This window comes from Stenella coeruleoalba, assembly GCF_951394435.1.
Source record: "Stenella coeruleoalba genome assembly, chromosome: 10".
NCBI classification, from domain to species: Eukaryota; Metazoa; Chordata; class Mammalia; order Artiodactyla; family Delphinidae; genus Stenella; species Stenella coeruleoalba.
The window spans coordinates 67,509,745-67,536,014 of NC_137156.1; the positions used below are offsets into that span (position 1 = coordinate 67,509,745).

Sequence of the window (26,270 nt, forward strand, 5' to 3'; positions counted from 1 at the left end):
TATAGCATCTAGAGGAGGAAATAAATCCAGAACCTTCCCCATGAAGTCCTCCTAGGCCCTCACAGCCTGACACCTCGTATTTGCCACCCTCACGTCCCCGCCAACCAGCAGAGGACAGTGATGGCGGCGAGGCTGGGCACAGGGGTGTGTGTCTGTGCCTGCTCAGGTGCACATGTGTGCCCAGCGGAGAAGTGCCCAGCTCTTGGGGTCTGGCTTGATCCAGTGCCTTGCCCAGATGCCCCAGCCTGGCAGAATTCCTGCGGGGCATGGGGTGGGTGGACAATGGGTAGGTGGGTTGTGTGATCAAAACCCAGACTAGGTCTCTTAGGTCTGTTTTCCAAGGGGCTATCCCCACCCTGTTTCAGGCATTCAGAACTTCCCCTGCTAGCCTGCAGCTGGCGACCACCGCCCTCTGACCAATAGTCTCTCCCCCAACCCCAGGTCCCCAATAAACACCATGACAGGGAACTGTTCCAGAAGCAGGTCACCTGGCTTTTAGAGCCCAATGAAGGGATGTGGTGGGCAGTGGACCCTTGCCTTTGCTTCCCTCTCCCTTCAGTCCCTGAACACTGAAGGTGGAGAAGATGGCCTACTTAATGTTCCTCTACACACCATGGGGTGGGGTGTGGCTTGGAGGGTGGAGCCAATGCAGGGGTCTCCATCCTGCCCCCTGTGCTGGGACAGGCACATGTCTGCAGGTGGGCACCTTCATGCGCATGCAGGAGGCCTTCCAGCAGGTCTGGGCACTGCATCCCTCCACACCTGCTCCTCCACCTCCCTTCCCCCTCAGCTCTCATCCTAGCTTGGGCCCAGCCAATAGCCGACCACCACGGAGGGGTGGCTGGAAGACCTCATGCATCCCTGTAATTTGGACTGACCTTGGGTATGAGCAGCCCTCCTGCTGGCATCCTTGCCCACTGGGCAGTTTCAGCTCTATCCCTGAGCCTCTCCCAGAGTACCACCGTACCATGTGGCTGTGACCTGGGTGGCTGCCTCTCCCCACCCCAGAGGAGACTCCAGATTCCAAAGATATGTCTCTCCCTTTTGGATGGGAACCCCCCTACTCTCCTTCCCTTCCCCCTCCCATCCCACATCTCCCCCCATTTCCTCCGCATTAGAGGAGCAGACCCTGATGTGAGGGGTCTGGGAAGGGCACAAGGAAGCCAGCCAGCATAAGGAAGCCTTATGAGGGATGCTCTGCATTCCAGGGCCCTCAGGTCAGGGGATATCAGTGGCCATATGCCCAACCTGGCCAGGGGCCTCTTTTAGAGCCTGGAGGGTCAGCAGCTGGGTCCTCAAAATAGCTGAGGCCTTGGCAGGGCAGGTCCTGAGAGGAGGTCCTAATGATCTCGGAGTTGGCAGCTGAGGGCACTGTGGCAGGTGTTTTCATCAGAGGTCCAGGCCTGTCCCGGGGTCCTCATGCGTGGATGGCATTGGCTACATCGCTGAACACCAGCCGGCTGGGCCTCTGCATTGGGCCCTGAGAGGGGAGAGTGGTCTGCAGAGAGACAGTAAGGGGCATCAGGGACCTTGACCAAGGCCATGCACTCTCTGGCCCAGTCCCCTCCACCCTCTGGTGCCCACGTGCGCTTGGCACCAGCTATGTCTTCTGCCTGGAATGCCCTCCCACAAGCTCAGCCAAGAAATACGACCTGGCTCAGGTGACTCCTCCCCCCAGCCACCCCCAGCTTGCCCTGCCACCTCAGCCAGTTGCAGCACTTAACCTAGGTCCCAGGGCCTGCATTAATTATGCATGTACCGACCTCTCCCAGCAGAGGGTATTCACCTCTGTACCCCCAAGCCCCAAAGCCCGGGCACAAGGGCTGGCACAAGGGAGATGCACAGGAAACGACCGTCAAATAGTCAGTAGTCCCAAGAGCTGGGTGGACCAAGGTTCTCAGCCCAATTTCCTGAATATCCCAAGGGGGAATGAGTCCTGATCCTGGCGACAAAGAACTGGTAGCAAAACCAGGGGACTCCCAGCCTGGACTCTTCCTGAGCCCAGTCTCTTAATTCTGCTGCTGTGGAGCCAGGTTCCCTAGCAACCTGTGCAGTCAAGGCAAGGAGGGATGCAAAGGGGCATCATGGGTCCGGGGGAGACCAGGCCTCCTCATGGTGCTCTGGCACCTGGGGATTTCAGGGACCGGTGGCAAGTGGCCAGGCAGCCCAGTGACTCTGGCAGGATAACCACACAGGTACCCAGCACTTTGGACATGGGAGGTGAGTCCGGCTAGGGTCTGCACCTGCCTGGGGTCTGCCAGCTACTAGGAACCCACCAATCTACTCAGAGGTGCCACTGCCCCAGAATCTGACGCCAGTCACAACTCACTCAGGACTGGGATCTCAGGAAGCAGAAGAACCCAGGGTCTCAGCCCCCCAACAATCCCTCCCGTGAGTCTTCTGCTTTCCCCCTAGTTTGAGGGGGCATACCTGAGGCAAGAATCAGGATTTTCACTTGCAGATGAGAAAACTGAGGCTCAGAGAGGCCAACGGAGCTTCCAAGGTGACCAGGCTATCAGGACAGAGCCAGGCTGGATCCCAGGGCTGCCCTGGCCTGGCCTTGTGCAGTGAGCCTGTGGGTGGCCGAGGAGCAATTCTAGTTTCTAAACAAACCTGACAAAATCCATATACCCGATAGCTGCCACTTGACCACATGGCAGGTGCTAGAAAGCTACATGGGAAAGGAGGGAGGGTGGGGGTGGAAGAGCCACAAACAGGCTGCAGGCTGGGTGGAGGAGCCTGGTCAGTGCCCACCTTGGCCAGCGTGGCCTGCACAGCGGTGGCGGCCTGCACGGAGGCAGTGTCCCGCCCGTGCTCCAGCAGCTCCCGCTCCAGTTCATCTTGCTCCTCCGTGGGGTCGAAGTTGTACATAGGCATGAGCTGGTGGCGCAGCTTCTCCAGCCTGGGGGGTGGGGGCAGAGACTGCTGCAGGCAGGGCAGGCCCTTCTGCTCCCACCAGCCCTCCAGGTGCTGCTGCCTGCTGACCAGCTGACACCACCATGTTTAGGGTCCTAAAATTTCCCCTGGGATTCAATGAAAGACATTTTTGCACATACAGTACTAGCTCTACCTCTTGGATGGGTGGCCTGGGAGGGATAGTTACCCACTCCTGGGACCAGATGGGGCCATGGGCCACAGAGCTGTCATCCATGAGAGCCATGGGGACTGCTTAAACCAGGGCCTTGTGCGATCCCCAGCCTCTGAGGGGCCGGGGTGGGGAAAGGGGAGTCAGTGGCCATTAGCTCAGGGCAGCAGGGCAAGGGTGGCTCAGCCCTCCCCAGGGGAAAATGGTTACCCCCAACCCCGAGTGGGCAGAAGAGGCCCTGACTCCCTCACTAGAGAGAGGGACCCTCATGGTCGAGGGACTCTCCTTTCCCACCCACGTCCCCTGGAGTCCAGCCCAGCATTGCCCACGGGCTGGAGTCTTGGGTGGCAGATGGGGAGTTACCTCTTCTTCTTCCTGATGTACAAAACCTGCAAGAGAAGGAGCAGCATCAAATGGCCAGGAAAGGAGGCCCTAATTAATCCAGTAGTCCCTCGGGACAGGGGACATGCTGAGGCTGATGAACGGGAGAACTATAGGTCCCCATGTCCTCAGCGACCCCATCCCAGGGACACATACACCCTAAATTTGTGCTTCCATTTGACGTTTATTAGATGCTGACAGTGCCCGAACTCAGAGGTGGGGAGAAGGCCAGCCTGGGAAGACCACACAGGTAAGCCTGGCCTAGGGACGCGTGGGCCCACCCCTGCCAAAACTGACTGTGGCTCCAGCCACTCAGTGCCTGCCTCGGACTCCTCAGGGCTGAAGTGGTGGTGGTGGGGACTTCAGCATACCCCCTCCTCTCAGCTGTCCCCAGGACCAAATTTTCTCCCCGTGTATGGGCAAAAAGAACAGAGGAAAGGCAGCGGGCAGACTCTGCAGGGCAGTGGCTCTAGGCAAGGCTCTGGGCTGGCTTCCTGGGGTTTCCATGGGAGGCTGATGGCCCTCAGGAGCTGAGGAGGAGGGTCTGAGCCCCTGGACATCAGCCTAGACCACACTCCTGAACCCTGATGCTGGAGGAACCTAGGAAGACCCCTGGGTCCTAACCCCCATCATAATGACTTGAAGATAAAGGCCTAGGCAGCCTGAGAAAACATCTGAGACCCAAGAGCTCCTGGCTAGAGCAGGAAATCCTGGTACAAAGCACTCAGGGGAGGGAGGAAGGGGGTGAGACTTGGGGACCTCTGCAGGACCTGGAGCGGGAACTCCAGGGACCTCTGCCACCATCTCGCTCATCCCTCAACTGGTGTTTTTTGACTACCAGGAGCATGACTTCTTCTGCTTGGGGGAAAGCCATGTCCCTAGAGTCTGTCCCAAACCCCCTGTGGCTCCTATACTCTTTGTGGCCCATTCACAGCTTGAATCCGGTTTGTTCCCAGCCTGACCCAGAGCTCCTCCTGCTGCTCATTCCTGGGGGACCTCAAAGGCGGAAAGAAACTGCAGTGCCCCTTGCTCCCCCATCCCCTCCAGGAGGTCACATGTTGGCATGCCCCTTGCTCTCTTGTGGGTGGGATGCAACAGGAGCTCCAGGTCTCTGGCATAGCCCCTGCCTGCCCTGAAGCAGCAGCTCCAGCCCCAGCACACTGTACTCCCTCGCCTCTCAGCCCTCCTGCCTGCCCTGTGATACAGAAGGATCTTTAAGAGAGGCTAGAACCAATCTCCACCCCTCGCCCTTGCTGCTCCCTCTGCCCCAACTACTAACACCCTCCCCGCAAATACCTTCCTTTCCAAATCTTCCTTACCCTTCACTGTCCAGCTGCAGCCCCACCTCTTCCAGGAAGCCCTCCCCCACTGTTCTTCCTACGTGAGGCACACGGCCTGGCACTGATTTGTTCCTCCTTGCACCCAGCATGGCATGGCTCAGGGTTGGCATGATGGGAGAGGAAGTAGTACTTAAGGAACATCTCCAGACCTGACCCCTGCCCAGGAGCTGTTTCCTGCCCTCCACTGCCTTTGCCCCATAACTTCCCTACCTCTCCGTTTTTGGTGATAAGGCCATCCACCGCGGCCCTCCGAATATTCCTCCAGAATGAAGAGTAAGGAAGTCTTCCTAAGTTCCCAGGACAAAATCTTTGGCCAAGAGTGACAAAGGCAGTTTCTAGGCCCTGCTCTGCTCCTGAGGTTAGGGTGTCTCAGCCTGCTAAACCACCACATGGGTGCCAAACACCGGTATTCTGCCTCACCCCTGCCCCAGGAGACTGCTCAGGCCCCCGCCTCACTCTGTGTGTTGCATCCTGGCTCTGCCCGCTGGCCAGCAGTTGTTCCCTGGCAGCAATCCGGAGCCTGTGGGGCCCATATGGTGACCCTGTTTTACCAGCAGCTCCAGCCATGAATGGATCATCCAGCCCTATTTGTCACAGCAACATGCTCCTGAGTCTAAGGCCAGCCGTCAGAGCCTGTGAGGGGCAGCAGGCAGAATGCCACCATTGCCGGGCCTGCTGGGGGACCTCAGGTACACCTCCCACCCTTCCAGATCTCAGTCCTCGCAATCTCCAATGGGCCCTCGGTGACATTCTGAGTGTCCATGTATCATCTTAAGAGGAGAGTCCATATCTTTTTTTTTTTTGTCCACGCTGCACAACTTGTGAGATCCTAGTTCCCTGACCAGGGATTGAACCTGGGGCCACGGCAGTTAAAGCGCTGAGTCCTAACCATTGGACTGCCAGGGAATTCCCAGGGGAGAGTCCATATCTTCAGAGGTAGATACCAGATCTGGAAGCATCATATCCACTCTCAGGGGACACCTGCAGCCCTCACCCCAGCTCACCTCTGCCCTGATGTCTGCCCAACTCTGCCCTTCTCATGACGCTGGGGCCAGGCCTCCACTGTGATGTAATGTCTTAGCTGTGATGTCTTAGCTCTGTGATGTCTTAGCTCTAATGTTGCCTCCTTAGTTGTCCCTGACCACCCAACCTAGGAAGTCCCCTCAACTCCCACCCAGTTCCCTAATCCAGTCCCTACGGGCTTCCCTTGGCACCCTTGGTTTTACCTATCTCTCACTCCCTGTAAGAACTGCAGGGCAGGACATTTTCTCCCTAGTCCCTGGGGTCCCGAAGGCTCGGTCCAGGGCAGATGCCCAGTAAATAATTGCCAAGTGAATGAACGAATGAATGAATGAATGAACATTGCCAGCAGCCTGCCATGCCCAAAGCATCCCATTCGGACTCTACAGCCCACGATCTATCCCAATTGCCTGCTGGCCTCTACTCCTATTGCATCCCCACACTCACTTGCCTCACTGTCCTGCTTGCTGCTCACAGATACCTCCTGTCTGCCTCCGAACGTTTGCCCATCAGGACCCTCCACCTGCAACACCCTCCTCCCCAACTCCTACGTGGCCTTCATGGCCCAACTCAAAATGCCATGTATTCCTCAGAACCTTTTCTGGTTCTTCCAATTGGAGGCAGCCTCTCTGGTCTCTGGACCCCAATAAACAAATCTCTGGGGAAGGAATGGATTGTACTATCACTAACAGACAATTGTGTTCTGATTAGATCCTCTAAAATCTAAACAGTGATCGCCCTCTGCCAAGTGAGGGCCATCTGGGCCAGCCCCAGCCTGCCCCAGCTCTCACCATGGCCACAGCCAGGCCAATCACTGTGATGATCCCAAAGGACAGAAGCATTGTGCCCACGCCGGCTGTGCCACCAGCCACGTCAGGGATTCTGGTGTCATTAAAGCTGGTGGCTTCTGGGCTGAGTGTGGTGGTCTCGGAAGCTGGCCCATCTGTGGCAGGCTCCAGGTCAGGTTCAGAGGTGGGTGGGTGGCTGCTGATCCAGCTCCTAGCAGATGGGATCCTGGAGTCCATGCTGATGCTGAGGGACTGCTTGTGGTCAGTCAACCTGCTCACTCACTTCTGACATCAGGGGTGTCCCAGCCTGTGGCCCCCACTACCCATACAGGGGGCCACGTCCTTGGATAAAGAGAGCTCCCTGCCTCCCTGGGTGTTGGAAAGGAAAAAATAAAAAACATGAGGCTGAGGATGGGACTCTGTGAGGAGATGAAGTCCCCCTAAGTTCTGAAGGCACAGGGGAAATAAAAGTTTGAGGGCAAGGGCAAGTTCAGGGAACATCAGGACATGTGCTTTATCTATCTATGGATCCCATGTGGATTTAGGAACATGAAAATGAAGCCCTGCCCCCTCTTTGTGGGTAAGATGATCATAGTGATCATACTTGGAGGATGTGAAAAGTAGTGGGGAGGTTTGAAAGAAAAAGATCATTCCCCACCCCCAGCCCCTACTCCCCACACTGCTCACCTTCTTACTTCCTGCCCCCCACATCCCTCACCTCCTGCTTGGAGAAAAAAATACTGCAGCTTTTTCCTTTCCTGGAGGAAAACACTTGCACGAAAGTCAGATAGGCTTGTCTTTGAATCCCGGTTCAGCCACTTAACTGGGTGACCCTAGGCAAGTCACTCCACCTCTCCATGTCTCAGTTTTCCTGAGTCTAAGGTAGGGGTATTAAGAACACGTCCCTCACAGAAAGGGTCATAGGGTAGCTGAAATATCAGAATGAACAAGTTCCTAGAAATGACTTAGCTCAGTACAACCCTCATCCACAGCAAGTACCCAATAAATGTTAGATCTTCTCCCTCTGGCCACTCCAGTTGGGAAAGGGGAGCCCCAGAAGCCCCTGGACCCAGCCTGCTGTGTGGTCCAGCTTGTGCTTGGAGTAAGGGCAGGGACATGTGTGGCAAGACCAGAAGACAGGAAGGAGAGAGAGGCCAAAGTCAGGTCCTCTGGTGGGCTTTCTCTGTAGGCTCTTGGGTCATTGAACTCCCTATAGGGGCTGCCAGGGACTAGGAGAAAATCAAGGGGAGCGTATCTTCAGGGGCAGGGATGGAGCTCCCACTCTGAGATGCCTTCTCTTCCCCTTCCCTCCTCCCCTGGGAGCAGAGGGTGGGTGATGTGCCCAGTCTAGGCTGTGACTTTGGCCTTCCCGGGCCAAAAGGCCCTGGGTAAGGCAGGGTGGGAAGAGGTCCTAGCCAAACTGCAGAAGAGAAGGCCGAGGGATAGGAGAGATGCACAGCTCATGGCTGCATACACACCTCTGCGATAGCTCATGGGTGTATGTGGGATGCCTCCCTGTGCAGGTGTATGGGTGTGTGTGAGGTGTGCACACACCAGTGATGGCCTCTTAGGAAGGAGCAAGGCTGGCACAGAAACATGGGATGGGAGAAGCTCATCATCCCTCTCTGTCCTCCTCCTCTAGCTAGGCTGGGCACGTCAGGAGTCCCAGGTTCTTTCTTGGCTCTGCCGCTGACCCCAGATGTGACCTTGGGCCAGACCCTTAATACTTGCTCTGGGGCTCTGTTTATTCTTCCCTCCAAAGGAGAGAAAGGGCTCTGCTCATCACTGTTCAGGAATGCCTCATGGTCCAAAGGGCAAGAGAAGGAAGCCAGAGAGAAAGGGGTGGGCACCACCACCTCCAAGAACCCGCATACCGTTCTCCACCAGGTTCATCAGTCCTCCCTGCCCCAATCCCCAACCCCACCTTCGCGACTCTGTGAGTCCTCCATTCTTGCACAGAAGCGGCGACCTCAGCACTTACTTAATCCTCTCTGGGGCGCCGGACTCAGCGGGAGAGGCTAGGGGTGGTGGCGACTGGCAGGAGGCCGGGGCAAGGTGAGGGGGACCCCCAGGCCCCGGGATTGGGGGCGGCGGGTCCGACCCAAGGTCCGCCCTCCCTGGGCGCCCTGGGAGGACCTCCCTGGGCTGGGCCAGCGACGTCACACCGCCCACAGCCGAGAGTGCCTGTTCTGCCAGCCTGGACAGGGACTGGCCGGCCGGGACCCACCTCGGGGGTGGGGCTGAGGCGAGCAGCCTCGCGGCTCCGCGACGCTCCAGCTCCTCTCCTCCCTGCCAGCTCCGTGCCCCCGGCCCCGGATTGGCTGTCAGGCCCAGAGCCTGCCCTGCATTGGCCCGCTGGCCTGCCGCTCGGATCTGGCTCTGCCCCCAGCAAGAGGGGGAGCCAGGTCGCAGTTCTTGGAGACCACTCCTCACTGCCCGTGGGCTGTGCCAGAGTCGGGAGGGGGACGGTGGGTGGCCAGGCCTTCCTAAGGGCTACAACTCTGGTCTCCGGCTACTCTGGGCGCCATTTCCGCCAGGACAGAGTCGGGCTCCGCAAACGCAGGTGGACACAAATTTGGGGAGATCACTAGACTAGGAGTCCTTGAGTCTGCATTGAACTCCGGTTCGACCCTCCACTAGCTTAGTGACCTAGAGCAAGATGCTTCTCTTCCCTGGGTCTCAGCTTCCTGCTCAGATGGGCTCTGGTGTGAGGGCTCTTGTTAAACGATACCCATCCCAGGCTAGAAATGAGACATCTTCAGAGGAGTTGGGGGGCGGGATGGTATTTTTATTACAGGAGTGGTATTATTGGACACCTGGACCCAAGCAAGCCTACATACACCCCTCCAATCCAGAGCTCGATCATCTCTGGAGAGGAGCCTTCTAATCCTCAGGTTTTTAAAGGAGCTTATGGGGATCACCGGAGTAGCTTGTTACAAATACAGATCCCCGGGTCTGGGATGGAGCCCGGGAAACTGCATGCTTCATAGTAGTTTAGTCAACAGTGATCTAGTTAACAATAGATTAGGGGGCGAGGGCGTGGCATTGGCAGGCCATACTTTGCGAAACACTGCCATGAATTTTATTGGAGCGACTGAGGCCCACAGAGGGGCACATGGACAAAGCCTCACGATGAGTCAGGATTCAAACCCTGGTCTACTACTTCCAGTTTCGAGCTCCCTGCTCGAAAATGGGAGCTAGAGGGTCAAGAGCGGCCCTGGGGTCCAGCTGCCACCTGAACCCCAGGTCCTGGACACTGGGTGCCACCCCCCCAAATTAGTGCCCGCCCCCAACACTGGGATCCGCCCATGTGCCGCTCTACCAGCACACAGCCTACGTTAGACCAGGCCCCTGGGCATCGCACCCCAACTCTCGAATTCAGAGCCGGCTGGTGACATGCCTCCGTTCGGGTTGGCTACACACCTCCCGGCCGGGTACCCAAACGCCATCTCGGAGCAGTCACCGCAGGCTTATCCCTGCCTCGACCTTCAGGAAGACCGTCGGGTCCAGGCCCCCGGGAAGCAACCCTACTCCCAACCACGCACTTTCCCGCCAGTGGGCCTTTGGACGTAGTGGGCGTGGCGTTCATAGCCCCCACTGGCCGCAGGGGCTTCAGAGGTGGAACACATCGGCTCTAGGAACTCTGGAGCTGGGCGACGGGGTCCGCCCGAGCCCTTCCTCAGGTGCGCCAACCCCGGAAGCAGAGCGTCGGAGGGAGCTTACCGCGGGTCACGCATGTCCGGGCGCCGAGCCTGCGGCAGTTTCTTCAGGCTGGCGGGCGAGTGGGGAAGCTTCTCAGGCAGGTATGCGTAACACCCTCGAGACCTCGAGTTCGTCAGAGCTCTGGCAGCCTTCCTTAAAAAGTCTGTACCCCCGTTGTACAGATGGAGAAACAGGCTTGTGGAGAGGCGACCTCGCGGTGCGAAACTGAGAGGGAAGCTGCGCCTTTGACTTCAGGCCTCGGCTTCTCCCTGGGCGGCGCTCTGGTAGACAGAGCTGCCTCTGGAGTCCAAAGGACTTGTGTCTTGACTGGGACAGTACCTAGCTGGGTGACTTTGGGCAAGTTGCTTCCAGTCTCGGAGTCTCATTTTCCTCTCTGTTTGTCTCTGAAGAGCGGCACCTAGCAGGTGTTCAGTAAAGGCTAGTTTGAACCCTGGTCTCTGTAAGAGGAAAGGAGACCACTGGTTTTAAACCTTCAGTTAAATTTGTTTGTGATAACTTACATATAAATTAACAGAAATTGTCAATTTTTTACCTGGAAGTTTATGCTGGTGTTTAGGACTATGGGTTAAATTGGGTGGAGGGGTGATTTTCAGCATACAGATCAATGACAGTGCATGCAAAATGTCAAAAGCAAAGCTCCCAAGCAAGGGCAGTCTCCTCCTCCTAGTAATATTAGTCAAGAGTATATAAAATTGAGTTCCTCTATGTGTTGAGCTGGCTCCAAGGCCCTTGACATTCATTGACCGATGCACTGCTCACCGTGGAGTTTGTGTTATTTTCCCCATTTTATGGACGAGGAAACTGAAACACAGAAATAATGACTTTCCCGAGGTCACACCCTCTGGGTCAGATAGATCTGTCCAACCCCCAAGCCTGGGCCCTGATCCACACCAGCCCATTTATTAGTAGGGACTGAGCTATGGGTTACGATCACTTGAGCCAAAAACATGAAGAAAATGTCACTGACCAAGACAAGAAAACTCAGATAGGTGGGTGAGGGTCTAAAATGGAGTCAAAGAGGCGACAGAGCAAGAGCATGCCCTCTCTCAGGCAACAGGTCCGAGAGGAGTGGGTCCCACAAGTCTCAGCTACTCTCCTGGTTCTCCTTCCCTATTCTAGGGCAGCCACATCTGAGGGCCAGAGCCATGCTGAGGAGCCAGAGCCTGTGACCTTCTCCATCTCCATCCGGCTGAGGCCAGCCACCATCCTCAGCAGCTGACATCACGAGAAAGATTTGGGGACCTTGGGGAAGTACCCAAGGGATCCTTTCCCTGAGATGTGGGACATCGGGGCAGAATGCTGAGGGCCCTCCTATCTGGCCTGGGGTGGAGGGGAGGCATTTGGGGCTGCACCTTCAGCTCACGGCAACCCCATCTGCCTCCGGCTCGGTTGTTGAGTGCCACAGAACTGGTCAGCCACTGGACAGTAGTCTTTGAGAAAAGGGGCATCCCTGAGGCCCGGGAATCCAGTGAGTACATCGTGGCTCATGTCCTTGGAGCCAAAACAGTTAAGTGCAGTGTTGTCAGGAGGGCAGGAAATGGGGGGAGGGAGGACTCTGGGGAAGAGACATCCAGGCTTTTCCATTCCACTGAGAATGCTGAGCCGAGAATGATGGGATTTTTCTGGAGGAATGTCTTAGGCAGATACTTATTCATTCATCCAACAAACTATTACAGTCTGTGCCAGGCACTGGGGGTTCAGGGATCACCAAGGTGGCCAGTGTTGGACCCACTGGCATTGTTTACAAAAGAAACCTGGGTCAGGGGAGCCAGCCACTCACATTCTCTGTGGTGCAGTTTCAGAGCCTGAGGCCAGGACTTTGGACCCAGCCCCTGACCCCTTGGCAGTTACAGTATGTCCAGGAGCTGAGTAGCTACCGATTGCAAAGGTGAGCACCATGGGCCAAACCAGAGGGCTCTGTGTGGGGAGCAGGGTCCAGCTTCCTTAAGCTCCACCAAGTTCATGGTCAGGGAGGAAGAAAGTGTCCAAGGACTAGGGAGGTGTTGGGATGAGAGAGTGATGAGAGAGGGGTCATGGTAGTAAATAGGAAGAAGGGAGGGAAGGAAGGTCTTGGCTACGAGTTCTGGGGCGTAGGAGACATGACCCTACCCGACACTTTTGGCCACAAGTTGTATCCCAACCCAGACATGGTCTTGTTGGTCCAGGTGCTGGCACTGATGATCACCCTGCTGCCCCCTCTGCAGGATGCCTGTGCAGTACATCCTTGGTGAGTGGGACTTTCAGGGCCTCAGTCTGAAGATGGCACCCCCAGTGTTTATCCCTCGGCCAGAAACGGAGGTAGGTGTGCCATCAGGACTGGGCAGGATGGGAATGAAGGGGGCTCAGGGCACCTGTCTTGTCCCAGAGTTCCACCAGGGGGCGCTGGAGCCCCATGACTGCTGTCCTTTAGAGGCAGCGCCCTTCCTGGCTGGCTGAGTAGGTGGGGCCAAGAGGAAAGAGGTCTCCTGCTCACCTCCTTGACTATCCTCACTTCCCAAGCCACTGCCCCAGCCCCTAGGCTGGCAGTGGCTCAAGATGCCCCAACTAGTGCTGCCCACCAAGTACTCAGCCGGTTCCTGTCATTTCCCTAGGAGCTGCCCCATGGGCCCATAGCCTACCCAACCCATGGGAAACAAGTGCCCTCCTCTTCCTCAGGAGGCATGGGCGAAGTGGAGAGGGCTCCAGCGGGACATCTGGAAGCCTGGTACAGCTTTGTGACCTTGGGTAGGTCACTGCCCCCTCTGGGCCCAGATGATGAGAGGGTTGGGCCTCCAGACCAGGGAACTGGTTGGGACCTTTTACCTATTACATCCACTATCTAGTCAGGTAATCACCTGTGTTTCTCAAATTACTAGGACTGGGAAGTGTATGGTCCCAGCATGCTGTGTGTAGGTGCGACACCCTAGTCTTGGGAGAAATGCTTTCTATGGCCCTTCTTGGGCTTCCCCATGACCTTGTAGGTGGCAGGGCTGGGAGCCAGAGAGAGCAGAGCAGGTGGAGGGGTATGTGGGTGGGGGCTGGTGGGCAAGCCAGAGGGCACCAGGTTCTGAGAAGGGGTGTTTCCAGAAAGGCACACACATTCTTGGGAAATATCAGGCCTCATCTACCTGTCCCAGCCAGGGACCCAGAGCCCCTTCTCACTTTCCCAGCCTCTCTCCCTCCGCCAAGAAGCCCTCTGACCCCACTTGCCCCCTGCATCATGTGGTTGGGAGGCCAGGTCCTTGACTTAATGCCCAGTGTCAGGGCAGGGACAGTAGGGAGTCTGAGACCTTGCTGAAGTCACAGGGATGTCAAGGCAGGGAGCATGGGGGCAGCACTCAAGACATCCTGTCTCCTGCGTCAGGGCCCCATACCTTACAAGGGGCTGAACCATCTGGGATTGGATGAGCTGGATAGGTGCAGAGACCCAGAGCAGGATATAGCCTGCTACCTGCAGACTTTTGGGAGGCCAACCTGTGGCCCCTCCAAGCATGCGACCTCTGGCCAGGAGGTCACTCACCATCCCCTGAGGCTGCCAAGGGTCAGGGCATGGGAGGGAAGCTACCGCGATGACCTTTGAGTGCCCTCAGAGCTGACCTGGCACCAATCATGTGTTCCAGGGTTCTGAGTGTTGGGTGTGGACTTCCGGCTCCCATGTGGGGGCCCCCCCTTTCCTGGGTGGGTCTGGGCCAGGAGAGCAGCTCTGCTATAAGGGGTGGGGGAGAGGAGGGAGGCTGCAGTTGGGAGGCCAGGTCCTCGCCTCACTGTACAGACGTTTCTCAGAATTTGCCAGGTTGCCCCAATGTGAAGCCGCATTGGGGAGTGCCTTACCAAGAACTTGAGAGGACGTGGCCTGTGGTGGGGAGTGGGGAGAATTAGTGCAAGGGAGGGACCATGAAAAAAAAAAAAAAAAAGGGAGGGACCATGGTGCTTGCGTTCTCTCCATCCATTGAAGGGTGGTTTCTGATGATGGGTGCAGAATTCTGAAGTGCAAAGTTGTAGGCGGTGTGTGGCCTGACCAGTTGGGTTTTCTCTGGGGATGGGGAGGTGGCTCAGTCCCCGGACTGGCAGTGTGTACAGTGGGAAAACCAAGGTTGGAAGTGTGAGCCATTCTTGCCCAGCTTGGCGAGGTGAGGCTCTCTTGAGGTGTGGGAGGCTCAGTGCCTTGTCTGTGATTAGCTTGAGGGAGGCAATGCTGCCTTCTTGGGGCTGCCTCATCAAGAATGTAATCCTAATGAGGGTCCTTATGGCACTCAGGTCCTGCTGAGGCCTTGCGCCAGCCTCTTAAGGGGTGTGGAGTCCTGTTGAGGCAGTGGCTCCAGGCAGAGCCGACAGCTGCCTGCTTTTTGCCTCCTTCCCACGTTCCCCTCTGCTCCGACCCTGCAGTGTTCTTGGATTCTCCCCTTGTTCACCTGGGAAAAGTGCCCTGGGCCTGTAACCAGCTCGATTTTCAGCTTCCCCCAAGGAGCCACCAACTCTAGGCTGAGGAGACTCTTTACTAGGTGAGGAAGAGAGTTTCTGGACTTGCTGGGAGTGGTCTCCATCCCTACCCCGCCCCCCCCAAAACCTGAAGTGGTCCTAGAGCCAAAATAATCTTCCCCGGATCTGGAGGGTAAGGGAGAGGCCAAGGGGCACTGGTGGCAGTGGGGGCCCAGTCTCTCATCTTCATGCCCTGACCAGGGTAGCCATTCACACATGTGGTGTGTGTCTCTGATGTCAGGATGTCTCTCTGAGGTGGCTGGCCAGTGTGGTTGACTAAGGGGTCATTCTCCAGCCAGGGTAGGTCTGTCTGTGGTCAGGAAACCAAGAGAAGTTCATGCCCCTGACAAGTTTCAGCTGTCCAGCTGGCCACTTAGTATGTGGCCTCGCCACTGTGACCGCAGGCTCCAAGCCACAGCCCTAGACTGCTGGCTCTGTGCTGGTCCCAATGCTGTGGGCGCAGCTTGCTGCCAGCACTCCAGTTCTCCAGTGGTGCCTGGTACAGGCCTGGTGGGAAGGAGTGAGGGGAAGCCCTCTCTGGCTGGAGAGGGTCTGTCTCACTCATAGGCAGTAGCTTGTTTGGTGCAGAAGGGGCTTGGAACAGAAAAGGTTGGACCCACTGGCCAAGTTCCACCTGCCTTGGACTTGCTACCCTGGGGACAGGTGAACTTTGCTCCCAGGTTGGGATGAAGGATGAAATACTTTTGGGGACTCAGCACTGAGCAGCTTATGCGGAAAATGAGTCTGAGTGATCTGGAGCCCTCTGCTCTATCGGGGCCTAACTGTTGACACTGGGGCTTGGGGGAAGCTGCGGGTCTGAGGCTCAGGGTAGCTTCCTGTGGCAACTGAGAGCTTGCCCAGCGCTTGGGGAGTAGCCAAGAGGCTGCTCTGTGGGCCAAGCCCTGCCCGTGTGGGACATGCCATGACGGGTTAGATTCCTGGTCTTCACGTCATGGAGCATTCAGTTTGGTGGGAGAAGCACACCCCATCCTAGATCTTAGGCCCACAGTGAGGTAGGTCATGGTAGAGAGAGCCTGGAGGAAGTAGATCTCTTTCAGATGAAGGAAACACCTACTTCCTGACTCTTCCCCTCATTCCCTGAGCCAGCCCTGCATGGAACCCCAGGAATCCTCAGCCTCCAGGGGGGCCTTTCCTGCCCTCATCCAAAGGGCAGGTCCCTTTGAGGGACTGCCCTTTCCCTGCTCCATGGCTCCATGCCCTTTCCCTGGTTCCCTGGCTCCATGCCTGGCTACTTGGGCCCCCACTCTACTGCTGTTTAGAAATGTTTAGAAACATTTTGGCCAATGCACAGCAGCGGCCCTCCACCCTCACCCTATATTGGCTTCCATGCACAGTCTTCAGGTGACAGATGGGTGGGTGAGACTTGAAACTCTGTTGTTTCTAAAGTGACAGTGTCTGAAAGTGTCCCCCTGCCACCAAGGCAGGTACAGTGCAGTTAGGCACCTCTTCCCATGCCATGCCCACTTACCCCATGCCCTGTGTGTGCCACAGCCCCCTTCAGATATGGGGCTCAGGTAGGGCTGTCATCCCCCTGCCCCTCCATGGAGGGAATTTCCTGTCCCTTTGACCTGGGAGCCTCTCTGGGGGGGCTGTGAGGAAGCTGGGGACACACTGGCCCCTTGTTCTTGGCCACCATGAGCTGCAGGCCAGGTTCCCAGCAGGGCCTTGACCCCTGGACCTCACTTTCCTCATGAGGGTCTAACAGATTAATACAGGGAAACCTCCGGAAGCAGGGCCAGGCACAGAGGGGTTGGCCAGGGACCATTAAGTATGATTCTTAACATTGCTGTAAGCACAAAACAAGAGGATGTCTGTAAAAGGATTAGCTGAGGCTTACTGAACACTTACCATGTACCAGGCATGAGATCAGTGCTTCATGAATGTGCTTCTGTTAAATCTCCACCTGCCCCCAATGAGGTGGGTTATTCTCAACTGTGCTCAAGTTTACAGATGGGGAAGCGGAGGCATGGAGAGGCAGTGTGACCTGCCCATGGCCGCAGCTGACAACGAAGTTCAGTCTGGCTTTAACCATCCCCCTTCTACATTCACCCAGGGGCTAACTATGCTTGGGCCTCTGTGCCAAGACCCACATGAGTCAGGTCAGTACCAACTCTGATCACGATCTATCTCCCTTGCAGGAGCTGGTTGAATGGGTGCTGGAGGAGGTGACCCAAGGGCCCCGTGTGGTGGGAGCTCAAGGTGGCCCACTCATCCTGGAGGTGGGCTGTGGATCAGGAGCCATTTCCCTCAGCCTGCTGAGCAAGCTCCCCCAGGTGAGCCCCGTATGCATCCCTCCACCCCACCCTGGGTAGACTGTGACTGGCACTTACTGTCCTTCCTGCTGATCCCTCCCCAACCCACTCTGCTAGAATTACTTGAGAGGAAATGACTGAAAATAGGAGGAAGACAGAGCTGCCCCAGCCCACCATGGTCATAGCCTTTAAGTCCCATCCCCTTCCATCTGGCCAGACCCTGACCGCAGAGGAAAAAAAGCTACTGAGTATTTCCCTCCTCTTCCAGCAGAGGGTTGGAAGAGGGCTCTGGTCCCCAGGCCTGGCCTTTCCAAACACCCTGTCTCCCACGTACCCTTTGTTTGTTCTTGGGGCAGAGCCGAGTCATTGCTGTGGACAAGGGAGAAGCCGCCATCTGCCTGGCCCGTGAGAATGCTCAGAGGTAGGGGGGCTTGGGTGCAGACGGTCAGGGTAGGGGAGTCAGACTTTGGGGCCTGATCTCAACCTCTATCCAGGTATCAAACCCGCCAATGTCCACCCTCAAGAAGGAGGAGGCAGTGGGGGAGGTCTGGCGTAGGTCCCACAGGGTTACAAATGGACAATGGACACCAGGTGTCTTGCTGGTCCAAGAAGGGTTTATTCTCCCGTTCTTTGTAGCCAAGGGTAGGAGTCTGTTCCCACCCCTGCTCCCACCCCCTCTCCCCCTCCCCATGCTCACCTTTACCTTCCTATCTCTCCAGGCTTCGGTTGCAGGACAGGATTCGGATCATCCCCTTCGATGTGACCTTAGGTACTTTCCCCACCCATCTTCCCTGGGTGGGGATCCTGGGTCCAGATGCTGATGGGTGGATGAAGCACTCTGCAGAGATAGAGGGATGGCTTACACACACACACACACACACACACACACCCCACACCCCCCCCCCCCCCACACACACCCCTTCCCCACCCCCAATCCTTGCTGAGGACAGGCAAGTCCCTGTTGCCTCCTGGGCTGACCTGACCCATGAAGGGACCAGCCACAGGATCTTTCTTACCTTTCGTATCCCCCATAATTAATGAATTTAACTAGGGCTTGTTTGTTGTCAAGAAGTAAGCAGAAGCTCAAGAGATAGCCTTTGGGACCAAAATACTTGAGTGTCTGCCCGCCCCCGCCTGGCCCAGGCACAGCATGACTTGGCTGCATCCTTTACAGAGTGCCCGCAGAGTTCTGGCTCCAGCTCTGGCTCTATCACATGCCCACAGCATCCTTGAGCTTCATGTGCCCCCACCATGGAGTGTGATACCTGATGCAGGGTGGGGCCAGTAAACAGAGCCACTAGGAATCAACTGACTGAGGCCAGGCTTGCCCTCCATATACTCAGTCCATGTTGGCTATGAGGCAGAGTGTGGCAAGGCCAGCGGGGTGGCAGAGAACAGAGGCGCTTGCTTTGTCAGGCAATCAGAGATGGCTGCCTGAAAGTGGCACTTGATCTGAGTCTTGCTTATTGAGGAGGTTTTTGATAGGAAGAAGAGAAGGCAAGGACACTCCAGGGGGAGAACTGCCATGTCAGAGCATACACACTCCCAGCCAGGCTACTGGCTGGGGACACTGGGCACTAATCTAGAAGTCTAGTTTATTGGGTCCAGAGATAGGCCTAAGTTGTGGTTTGGGGAGAGGGATTACCCAAGGGACATAGCAGTGCGTGGAGCTTCCACCCTTTACCTCCCATTCTCTGCTGTGTGTTCCCTTTGACCACAGATGGGAGCTGGGCACATCTTCTACCCTGGGGCCCTGTGGACCTGGTCGTCAGCAACCCTCCCTACGTCTTCCACCGGGACATGGAGAAGCTGGCCCCTGAGATCCTCAGGTGTGGGGTAGACCAGGGAGGCCAGGCCTGAGAAGGCCTAATGGGATGGGTCTGCCCTGGAGGACCATACTATCGGGAGGGATGGGGAGGCTGGGGGGCTGAACGGGGCAGTGGTTTTGAAAGAGAGGCTCACTCTGGAACCCACAGACCTACTTTGGTTCAGCATCTGCCTTCCCACTTAAGACCACTGAACCTCTCTGAGCCTCAGTTTCCTGCCTCTGAAAGGGGAGTGGTAGAGCTTTGCCAGGCCATGGGGAGGACTCACTAATGACTAAAATATCAGACTACAGTATACAACACATAGAAGGTGGTCAGATGGGTGCATCATTTTCCAGAAGACTGAGGCCCAGAGAGGGAAGGGACCTTGTCCAAGATTGTGTGGGGGCTTAGCAGGAAAGCTGGGACTAAGACTCTACTCCAGGCTTTGCACTGAACCATCCTGTTCTCAAACGGTCTGAGAACCAGGGGTAGCCCAGCAGCCTCTGGATGAGGCAGTGGTAGTGAGTGTCAGGGTGCTGGCTTCCAAATTCCTGGCTCTCAGGAGTGGTCAGGGCCAGCTCTATGCCTCCCCAAGCCAAGAATAGGAATATCCTTGTTGTGGGGAGACCCTCATGCCCTGGGGGTAGTCAGTCAATGGGATTCGCTGAGCATGCCCAGCACTGCCTGGTAGGTGGCTGCCTGTAGGAGGTAGGGGAATCGGAGCTGCCATCATTCGGGGTCCTCAGACTTTCTTCTCAGCCCAGAGTGTAAGTTCCACAGAGCCTTCTTTGTGGAAGTCCTGGTCAGCTTCTCCATACTTTTCAGATACCCCATCCCAGGTCCTTAGCTCTCACTGTTTTCCCCTTCAGCTATGAAGATCCACTAGCCCTGGACGGTGGGGAGGAGGGCATGGACATCATTACCCACATCCTGGCCCTGGCACCTCGGCTCCTGAAGGACTCTGGGTATGGATGGGGTGTCTCCTGAGTCTGACCTCAACAGCCTCCTCCCCTCCCAGTATGTACTGGGCCTGCCCTGGGCGTCATTCTGCCTCCACCCCTCCCAGCTGGGACAACCCAGAAATGCAGGTCCAGCCTTGCCCAGCTGAGCTGACCCATTTCTCCCCCACCTAGAAGCATCTTCTTGGAAGTGGACCCAAGACATCCAGAGCTCATCGGCAGCTGGCTTCAGAGCCAGCCTGACCTGTCCCTCAATCTTGTGGCTGTGCGCAGGGACTTCTGTGGGAGGTGAGACTCTACCGTCCCCCCAGTCCCCACAGCCATGCTGGTCCTTCCACTCAGACTATCACAGCTCTGGCTGTGGGACAAGCATGCGGTTCCCACCCCCTGCTCATTCCCCAGGGCCCAGGCAGTAACTGGCCCCTTGTCCCTGTCTCCTTAGGCCCCGGTTCCTACATATCAGGAGGTGTGGGCCACAGCATGGTTGCCCTGTGGATGCCTGGCCAGGGCCCCAACCTGCCAGAGTGCCTGGCTGACATTTCTACCTGGAATGCTACTTGGAGGGAGGTGGATGGTGCCTTCCAGAACCCCAGATGTTTGTGGCATTTCCCATGGCTCTGTGATTCTCCATGCTCTACATTTCTAGGAGACTTGGGAGTAGGCACGAGGGCAGGGGTGTCCTTCCTGGGCCAGCAAAGAGCAAGAGCACCCACAATCCAGCTTAGGAGCTCAGCAGACTGGATTCCCAGTCTGGCCCCATCGGGTCAGTGTAGCCAAGGCAGGTTGCTTTGTCTCTGTGGGTGGAATTGCTCTAGGGATGTTGGGAGATACGGCCAATAAAGTGGCGAGAGACCAGCAAGTGGTGACCTAATGTTTTGTTATTGTGATTTGTGGGTCCCCTGACCCCTTGCCCTTAGGCAGTGCTGGGGGTAAGAGCTTCCTTCTGCCTTTGCAGGGCTGGCTGGCAGGCCCCAGCTGGTGGTTTGGGGAGCAGTGTAGAGAAAGGCACATGGTTGCTCCTTCTGGCCTTGGAAGCCAAGGTACTTGGCACTGATCAGCTCCCTCACAAGGGCTGGCGTAGCACTCAACACACGCCCCTAACTGGGCATAAGCTCTGAGCGCAGGAACATCGTCTGAGCTTGAGCTTGGGGATGGCAGCCTACTTCCTGGTGGGGATGGGGCTGAGGGGCCTTGCACAGTTCGGGGGTCACATGTCCACGTTCATTTAAGTGAAAGCTTGAGCCAGTGAGGGGTGAACAGGGCTTGTGTTTACTTTTTATTCCCATAGTTTTGCGCTAAAACATTCCTTCCAAGCCTTGGGGTTTCTGAAAACCCATCTGTCCCTGGTAGGAGCTGGGGAGAGTGAGAAGCTGAGACAGAGTGGGCACCAGGTTTTGACCTCTACCCTAGCTCTGGTCTGCAGGCTGGTGGCTGCCGGGAGGCCCAAAGGCCCTTCTGTCCACAGAGACAGGAAACCTCCAGGTTGGCAGGTGCTGGTGTTAGCCTGCATCAGGGTGGGTCTCAAGGAACATGGCAGACTAGGCTGACTCATTCTGTTGGTCTCCCCTCCCATCCCCCCAACCCAGCACTTTCAGAGGCCTGACCTGGTGATGCAGTGGCCAGAGGCAGTGTGTGGTAGACAGCATCCTCTGATGGAGCCAGGATGCTGGGTTCTAGAGCTGTATCTTGCAGTGGGACCTTGGGCAGCTCCCTTCCCTGTGAGAAGCTGGCTTTTCTGGCTCCAAGGCCAGTGCAAGATGGCAGCCTCATTTTAATCTCAGTCAGTCAGGTAAAGTATGTAGCTGGTATTCAAGGGCCCACTCCCCAGGCAGGGACTCCACAACAGAAGACATGGCCTGCCTGAGGTCCCATGATGGGAGGAGGCCAAATGGAGATAGGAAGTTAGGTCCCTGCCTTGGGAGAGTCTATTGCTGGAGTTATACCTGGCCTGAGCTACTCCCTCGCTGTGTTTGGGGGTTGTATTTGCCTTAGCAGAGGCCACATTGCAGTTCCCAGGGCTACCGTATCCTGCTCCTTGCCCAGACCCAGCTGCATGGACCTCAAGCCGCCCATGGCTTCCTTTGAGGAGGAGCCAGGGACTCCCAGCCATGGCTGTTCCAAAAGGAACCTGGAAAGGCGGCGTGGGCTTTCAGAGCCCCCGTTTGCTCTCAGATCTTGGCCTGCCTCACCAGTATTGCCCTTCCTCTCCTACCTGTGTCCTTGGGCTCTTGCTGTCTTCACAGCATCTCAGGGTAGCTGCCTTGACCTAGCAGTCTGTTGCCTCCTTGTCCCACACCTCAACCACTGATGGCTTCCCTGATGGTCTCACCCTCCTGGCTTCAGGCCTTGGCAAGCATGTGGATATGGCTCCCCAAGAGTACATAATAATGGGGAGTGACAGTGTAGGCATAGTTGGGGTCACTGAAGCAGGAAGCACCCTTGGGGACAACTTCCTCCCATGAGGCCTGACTCCCCTGAGAAAGAGGTGCAGGCCAAGTGGACTGGCAGGGCCGGGCTTCAAGCCTGCAGCCACTGGCTTGACTGGGGCTTGGACGTTAAGCTCCAGTGTTGAGGCTACACCAGCCTGGGTGCAGATCCTGGCATCTGCCCCTCACTAGGGTATGTCCTTGGGTAGATGACTTCAACTCTGTCAGCCTTGGCTTTTAAGTCTGAGAAATGGGACCAAGTGCTTTCTTTATCTTAATATGATGATTTTGAAGAGACCATGGGTTGCACCTTTCATGGGGCACTGTGAACGTTTTCACTGCTTGCCTTGGAGGGCAGACATAAGGAGGATGCTGTACCCTCGTGTGTGTCTTGTGGTTGGCACCAACACGAGTCAGGCAGAGACATGGCAGTCTGGAAAAAAGGGAAGGCAGGGATTTCAGTCTTGGGCTCTTGACTTCTCTCTGCCCTCTGGAGATGGAGCCACCAAGAGGCTGGTAGCCTGGCAGCCAGATCTCCCCTCAGTCCCTCCTTTCCCTCTTCAACAGGGCCTGAGTGCCCCAAGGTCCAGGCCAGAGCAGCCTGTGGCTCCAGCCCAGGGAAAGCCAGTCTCACCTGCCCTGTCTCCTCCCTCCTTACTGGGGCTGGAGCAGAGATGAGCTGCCTCCTTTAGCATGTGTCATGGAGCCCAGGAGACAGAACAGCAGGAGGATGTGGGGCTGATGGTGGAGTCCAGGCTCTACAGGCCCTTGAGGTCTTGAGGGATGTGCCTGATGTCCACCCAGCCTCTGTCAGCTGGAGCCCCAAGCGTGGGCAAAGGGTGTAGGAGTCCCTGATTGATGTACTCTGGAAGAGCAATTACATCTCTTCTGACAGTTGAGGAAACTGACACTTTGCCTCAAGTTGTATGCTTTTCCCAGCTGCCCATGGCTCTTTCCATGGGGCCCATCTAGCTGCTTTATTGACATGTACCCTTTCTGTTCTCCCCTAACCCCACCTGGACCCTGGGCCATTAACTTCTCCCAATTCCTGCTCTAAACGCTTGGCTGGCTCCCCATGACCTGAATGTGGTCTCCGTGTCCTGCAGAGTCCAGATCTGAAGAGGTAGGGGAGGATGACTATGGGAAGGGTCTTGGGGAGCCCTCCCAAAGCCTCATCAGTACTCTGAGTAAGCTTCCATCAGAGCAAAGTATTCCACTGCTGACTGGCTTTGAGAACTGCTTTAACCTACGTAGGCCAGCATGTCCCTCCCTGTCCATCTTTGGATTCTTTCTTCCACTGCCCTATACTCCAGCTTCCCTGCAGAGCTATCCATTCCTCAAACACCCCTCCTTCCCTTTGACCAGGCTGTGCATTCATCAGAAATGCTCTTGCCCACCACTTCTAGTCCAGATAATCCTCTCCTTCAGGCTCCAACACAAATGCTCTCTCCTCTGGACCACCCATCTGACCTCTGGGTTCTCCCCACCAGACCCTAGCCCACTTCTTCCAGTAGCAATGACATTCTGTCTCATGCATTTGGAAGCCTTCCTGTCTCTGTCTTCTCTCTGGGGTCCCATGTGGGTCTAGCATACACTAAGCTCAGTAAATGTCCACCAGTAAGCCAACAGTGTATGCGTTTTCTAGAATGGAGCTGGAATTTCCCATGTGGCTCATATCGTACCTGACAGCAGCTCTCACATATTCTGGTCAGCAGGGAGAAGAAGCTACGAGGGCTTAGCCTCCCACCCGAGCCAGGCAGCAGTTCAAGTTGAGCCATAGCCACTTCTTGGGCTACAGTGCACCTGATCTCTGCACAGTGGCCACACCGAGTACAGGCCGTCCTTTCTGCAGCAGGGGCAGGCGCCAGGTTTCCTGGAGCTCTGGGCCCCGGCCAGCCCCCAGCCAGCCCCCAGCCAGCATTGGCCAGAACAGCAGCCTGATCCCCGCTCATGACCCCCCAGTCCTAGGACAGGCCATCTGGGCAGGGATTGGGACTGGTAAAGCAATCTTCTCCCTCCTGTAGTAGGCAGAATAATGGCCCCAAAGATGCCCATGTCCTAATCCCATAAACCTGTGAATTTGTTACCTTACATGGCAAAAGGAACTTTGCATATTTAAGGATTTTGAGATGGAAAGATTATCCTGGGTTATTCAGGTGGGCTCAGTATAATCACAGGGGTCCTTATGAGAGGGAGGCAGGAGTGTCAGAGAAGGGGATGTGATGGTGGAAGCAGAGGTCAAAGCGATGCCATTGCTGGAGGAAGGACCATGAGCCACGGAATACAGATGGCCTCTAGAAGCTGGAAGAGGCAAGGGAATGGATTCTTCCCTAGAGCCTTAAGAAAGAATGCCAGCTTGCCAATATCTTGATTTTAGCCTCTTAAAACTGATTTTGGATTTCTGACTTCCAGAACTGTAAGATGATACATTTGTGTTGTTTAAAAACACTAAATTTGTGGTCATTTTGTTGTAGCAGCAATAGGATACTATTACGGATTTTGGTACCCGAAGTGAAGTGCTGCTCTAACAAATACCTAAAAATGGAAGTGGCTTTGGAATTGGAATTTGCAAATAGGCAGAGATTGAAAGATTTTGAGGTGCATGATAGATTGCTTTGAACACTTTTCCTCTGAGCAGTGAGGTGGGTGGGGATGGGGGTGGGAAACCCTTCACAACCTGGAGACCTGAGATGCCCAGGCTCCCTAGAGCTGACCCTTTCTTGGAGTGAGAGACTAGAAGACTGCCCAGGGTGGGACCCAGAGAAGCTGGCCCAGGCACTGGGAGCTGTGGGGAAGGGAACTGGGATCAGGGGGAGAGAGCAAAGCTGGCCTCCATGGTCTATCTCCAGTGGTATGGGGGCCACCCAGGCCCTCAGAGGGACCTCAAGAGACTGGATCCGAGCCTGGTCCTGACTCCCGTGGAGTCACGTGGCTGACCCAGCACCCCTGGAGTGTGTGATAATGAACAGGGTGTGAGGGTGAGCAGGTACTGTGCCTGAAATGAGTGCAGCAGCCCCTGACTCCAAGGTGATCCCTCCATGTAAGCCATGGAGGTTTGGCTCCTTCCAGCCCCCAGGCAGTGCCCAGCTCCTGCTACAAGCCTGTGCTGGGCTGTGTGGCTGGGCTAGAAGTGGGTCATTCCTAGGATTCTCAGCTTCATGATCCCCAGAGCTGAAGTGGCTACCTGGAACCTTCAACCCTATCCCTGATGTCAGCCATATTAGCCCAACTACAGCCTTGGGTGTGAGGACAGATCTGGGTCTCATTTGAAGCCCTGATGGTAGTTGTGAGGAGAGCAGGGGTTCCTCTTTTCATCCCTCCCTGAGAGAACTGGTTATGCACCCTGCCAAGGAACCTTTAGCATCTTTGGCCTCATAACCAGGAATCCGATGTGTAAGAGCTTCAAATTCTGGGACCACTCCCCTTCCAAGACACTCCTGTCAATCATCCTATAGGGAAACAGTGGGGAAAAGCCAATTTTACAGTTCACAGAGTAGGAGAGGCAAGGGAAGCTTACGTCAGCCTCACTGGGAGCCCTGGACTGAGCTGGCTTCCACCTGGCCTTGGCCATGACTGAGCGGAGAGGTGAGGTGGCTCAGAGCAGCTCTGCCCAGCGGAAGGCAGGCCTTGTCTGGTCGCTCCTTCTCAGAGGCTGGGGTCTCTCTCAGAGACTTCGCCTTTCAGAGTGAGGGATTCCACTGTATTGCCCCCTGCTATGCTGGGTCTATAGCCCTCTCCTGGGGCATGCATCTAGGGGAATGGAGGGGTCAGGTCTCCCAGCCTACTGAGCCCCAGGAACAGATTATTGGGACTTGAAGCACCCACAGAGATCCTTGTGTGCAAATGAGAACATTAAGGCTCAGCAGGCCAGGGCTGGGGCTCAAACCCAGGTCTCTTCTCTGCCTCCCAGCCTCCAGCCCTTTATCAGCTGCAGACCCCCAACCTGCCTTGCTTTCCAGGTATAGTCTTGTCTGCCATTCCTGGGAATCAGTGTGAGGCCAAGCTACGT

General features: G+C 56.2%; 2 protein-coding genes across 5 annotated transcripts in view; one reads left to right on the forward strand and one right to left on the reverse strand.

The window, feature by feature from the left end:
- Nucleotides 1–1,145: 1,145 nt before the first annotated feature.
- LOC307192835 (uncharacterized protein C3orf18) lies at nucleotides 1,146–8,732 on the reverse strand. Its single transcript, XM_079934171.1, has 5 exons — nucleotides 8,596–8,732; nucleotides 6,618–6,983; nucleotides 3,449–3,474; nucleotides 2,755–2,902; nucleotides 1,146–1,498 (listed from the first exon to the last, which is right to left on the reverse strand). Exons 2-5 carry the CDS (start codon nucleotides 6,849–6,851, stop codon nucleotides 1,418–1,420), a joined length of 489 nt encoding a protein of 162 aa, XP_079790297.1. The 5' UTR covers nucleotides 6,852–6,983; nucleotides 8,596–8,732; the 3' UTR covers nucleotides 1,146–1,417.
- A 1,156-nt stretch (nucleotides 8,733–9,888) lies between these two features.
- HEMK1 (HemK methyltransferase 1, mitochondrial release factors N(5)-glutamine) overlaps nucleotides 9,889–26,270 on the forward strand; it is a 34,974-nt gene continuing 18,592 nt past the window's right edge. For 2 of the 4 annotated variants that reach the window (XM_079934751.1, XM_079934754.1), the window contains exons 1-10: nucleotides 10,315–10,417; nucleotides 11,457–11,843; nucleotides 12,134–12,225; nucleotides 12,542–12,635; nucleotides 16,955–17,089; nucleotides 17,425–17,489; nucleotides 17,788–17,837; nucleotides 18,789–18,897; nucleotides 19,746–19,841; nucleotides 20,010–20,123. In XM_079934751.1, the coding sequence (XP_079790877.1) occupies nucleotides 11,634–11,843; nucleotides 12,134–12,225; nucleotides 12,542–12,635; nucleotides 16,955–17,089; nucleotides 17,425–17,489; nucleotides 17,788–17,837; nucleotides 18,789–18,897; nucleotides 19,746–19,841; nucleotides 20,010–20,123 (965 nt within the window). In that variant the 5' untranslated portion in view covers nucleotides 10,315–10,417; nucleotides 11,457–11,633. The other 2 variants (XM_079934752.1, XM_079934753.1) reach the window with 2 other exon arrangements.

What these genes read in the sequence shown, in the direction of transcription:
- LOC307192835 (XM_079934171.1), bottom strand. Translation starts at nt 6,851, where the DNA reads ATGGACTCCAGGATCCCATCTGCTAGGAGCTGGATCAGCAGCCACCCA. An exon ending in TTGGCCTGGCTGTGGCCATG is followed by an intron (nt 3,475 to 6,617) that starts GTGAGAGCTGGG and finishes CTTCTCTTGCAG; the next exon opens with GTTTTGTACATCAGGAAGAA. An exon ending in TGCAGGCCACGCTGGCCAAG is followed by an intron (nt 1,499 to 2,754) that starts GTGGGCACTGAC and finishes GTCTCTCTGCAG; the next exon opens with ACCACTCTCCCCTCTCAGGG.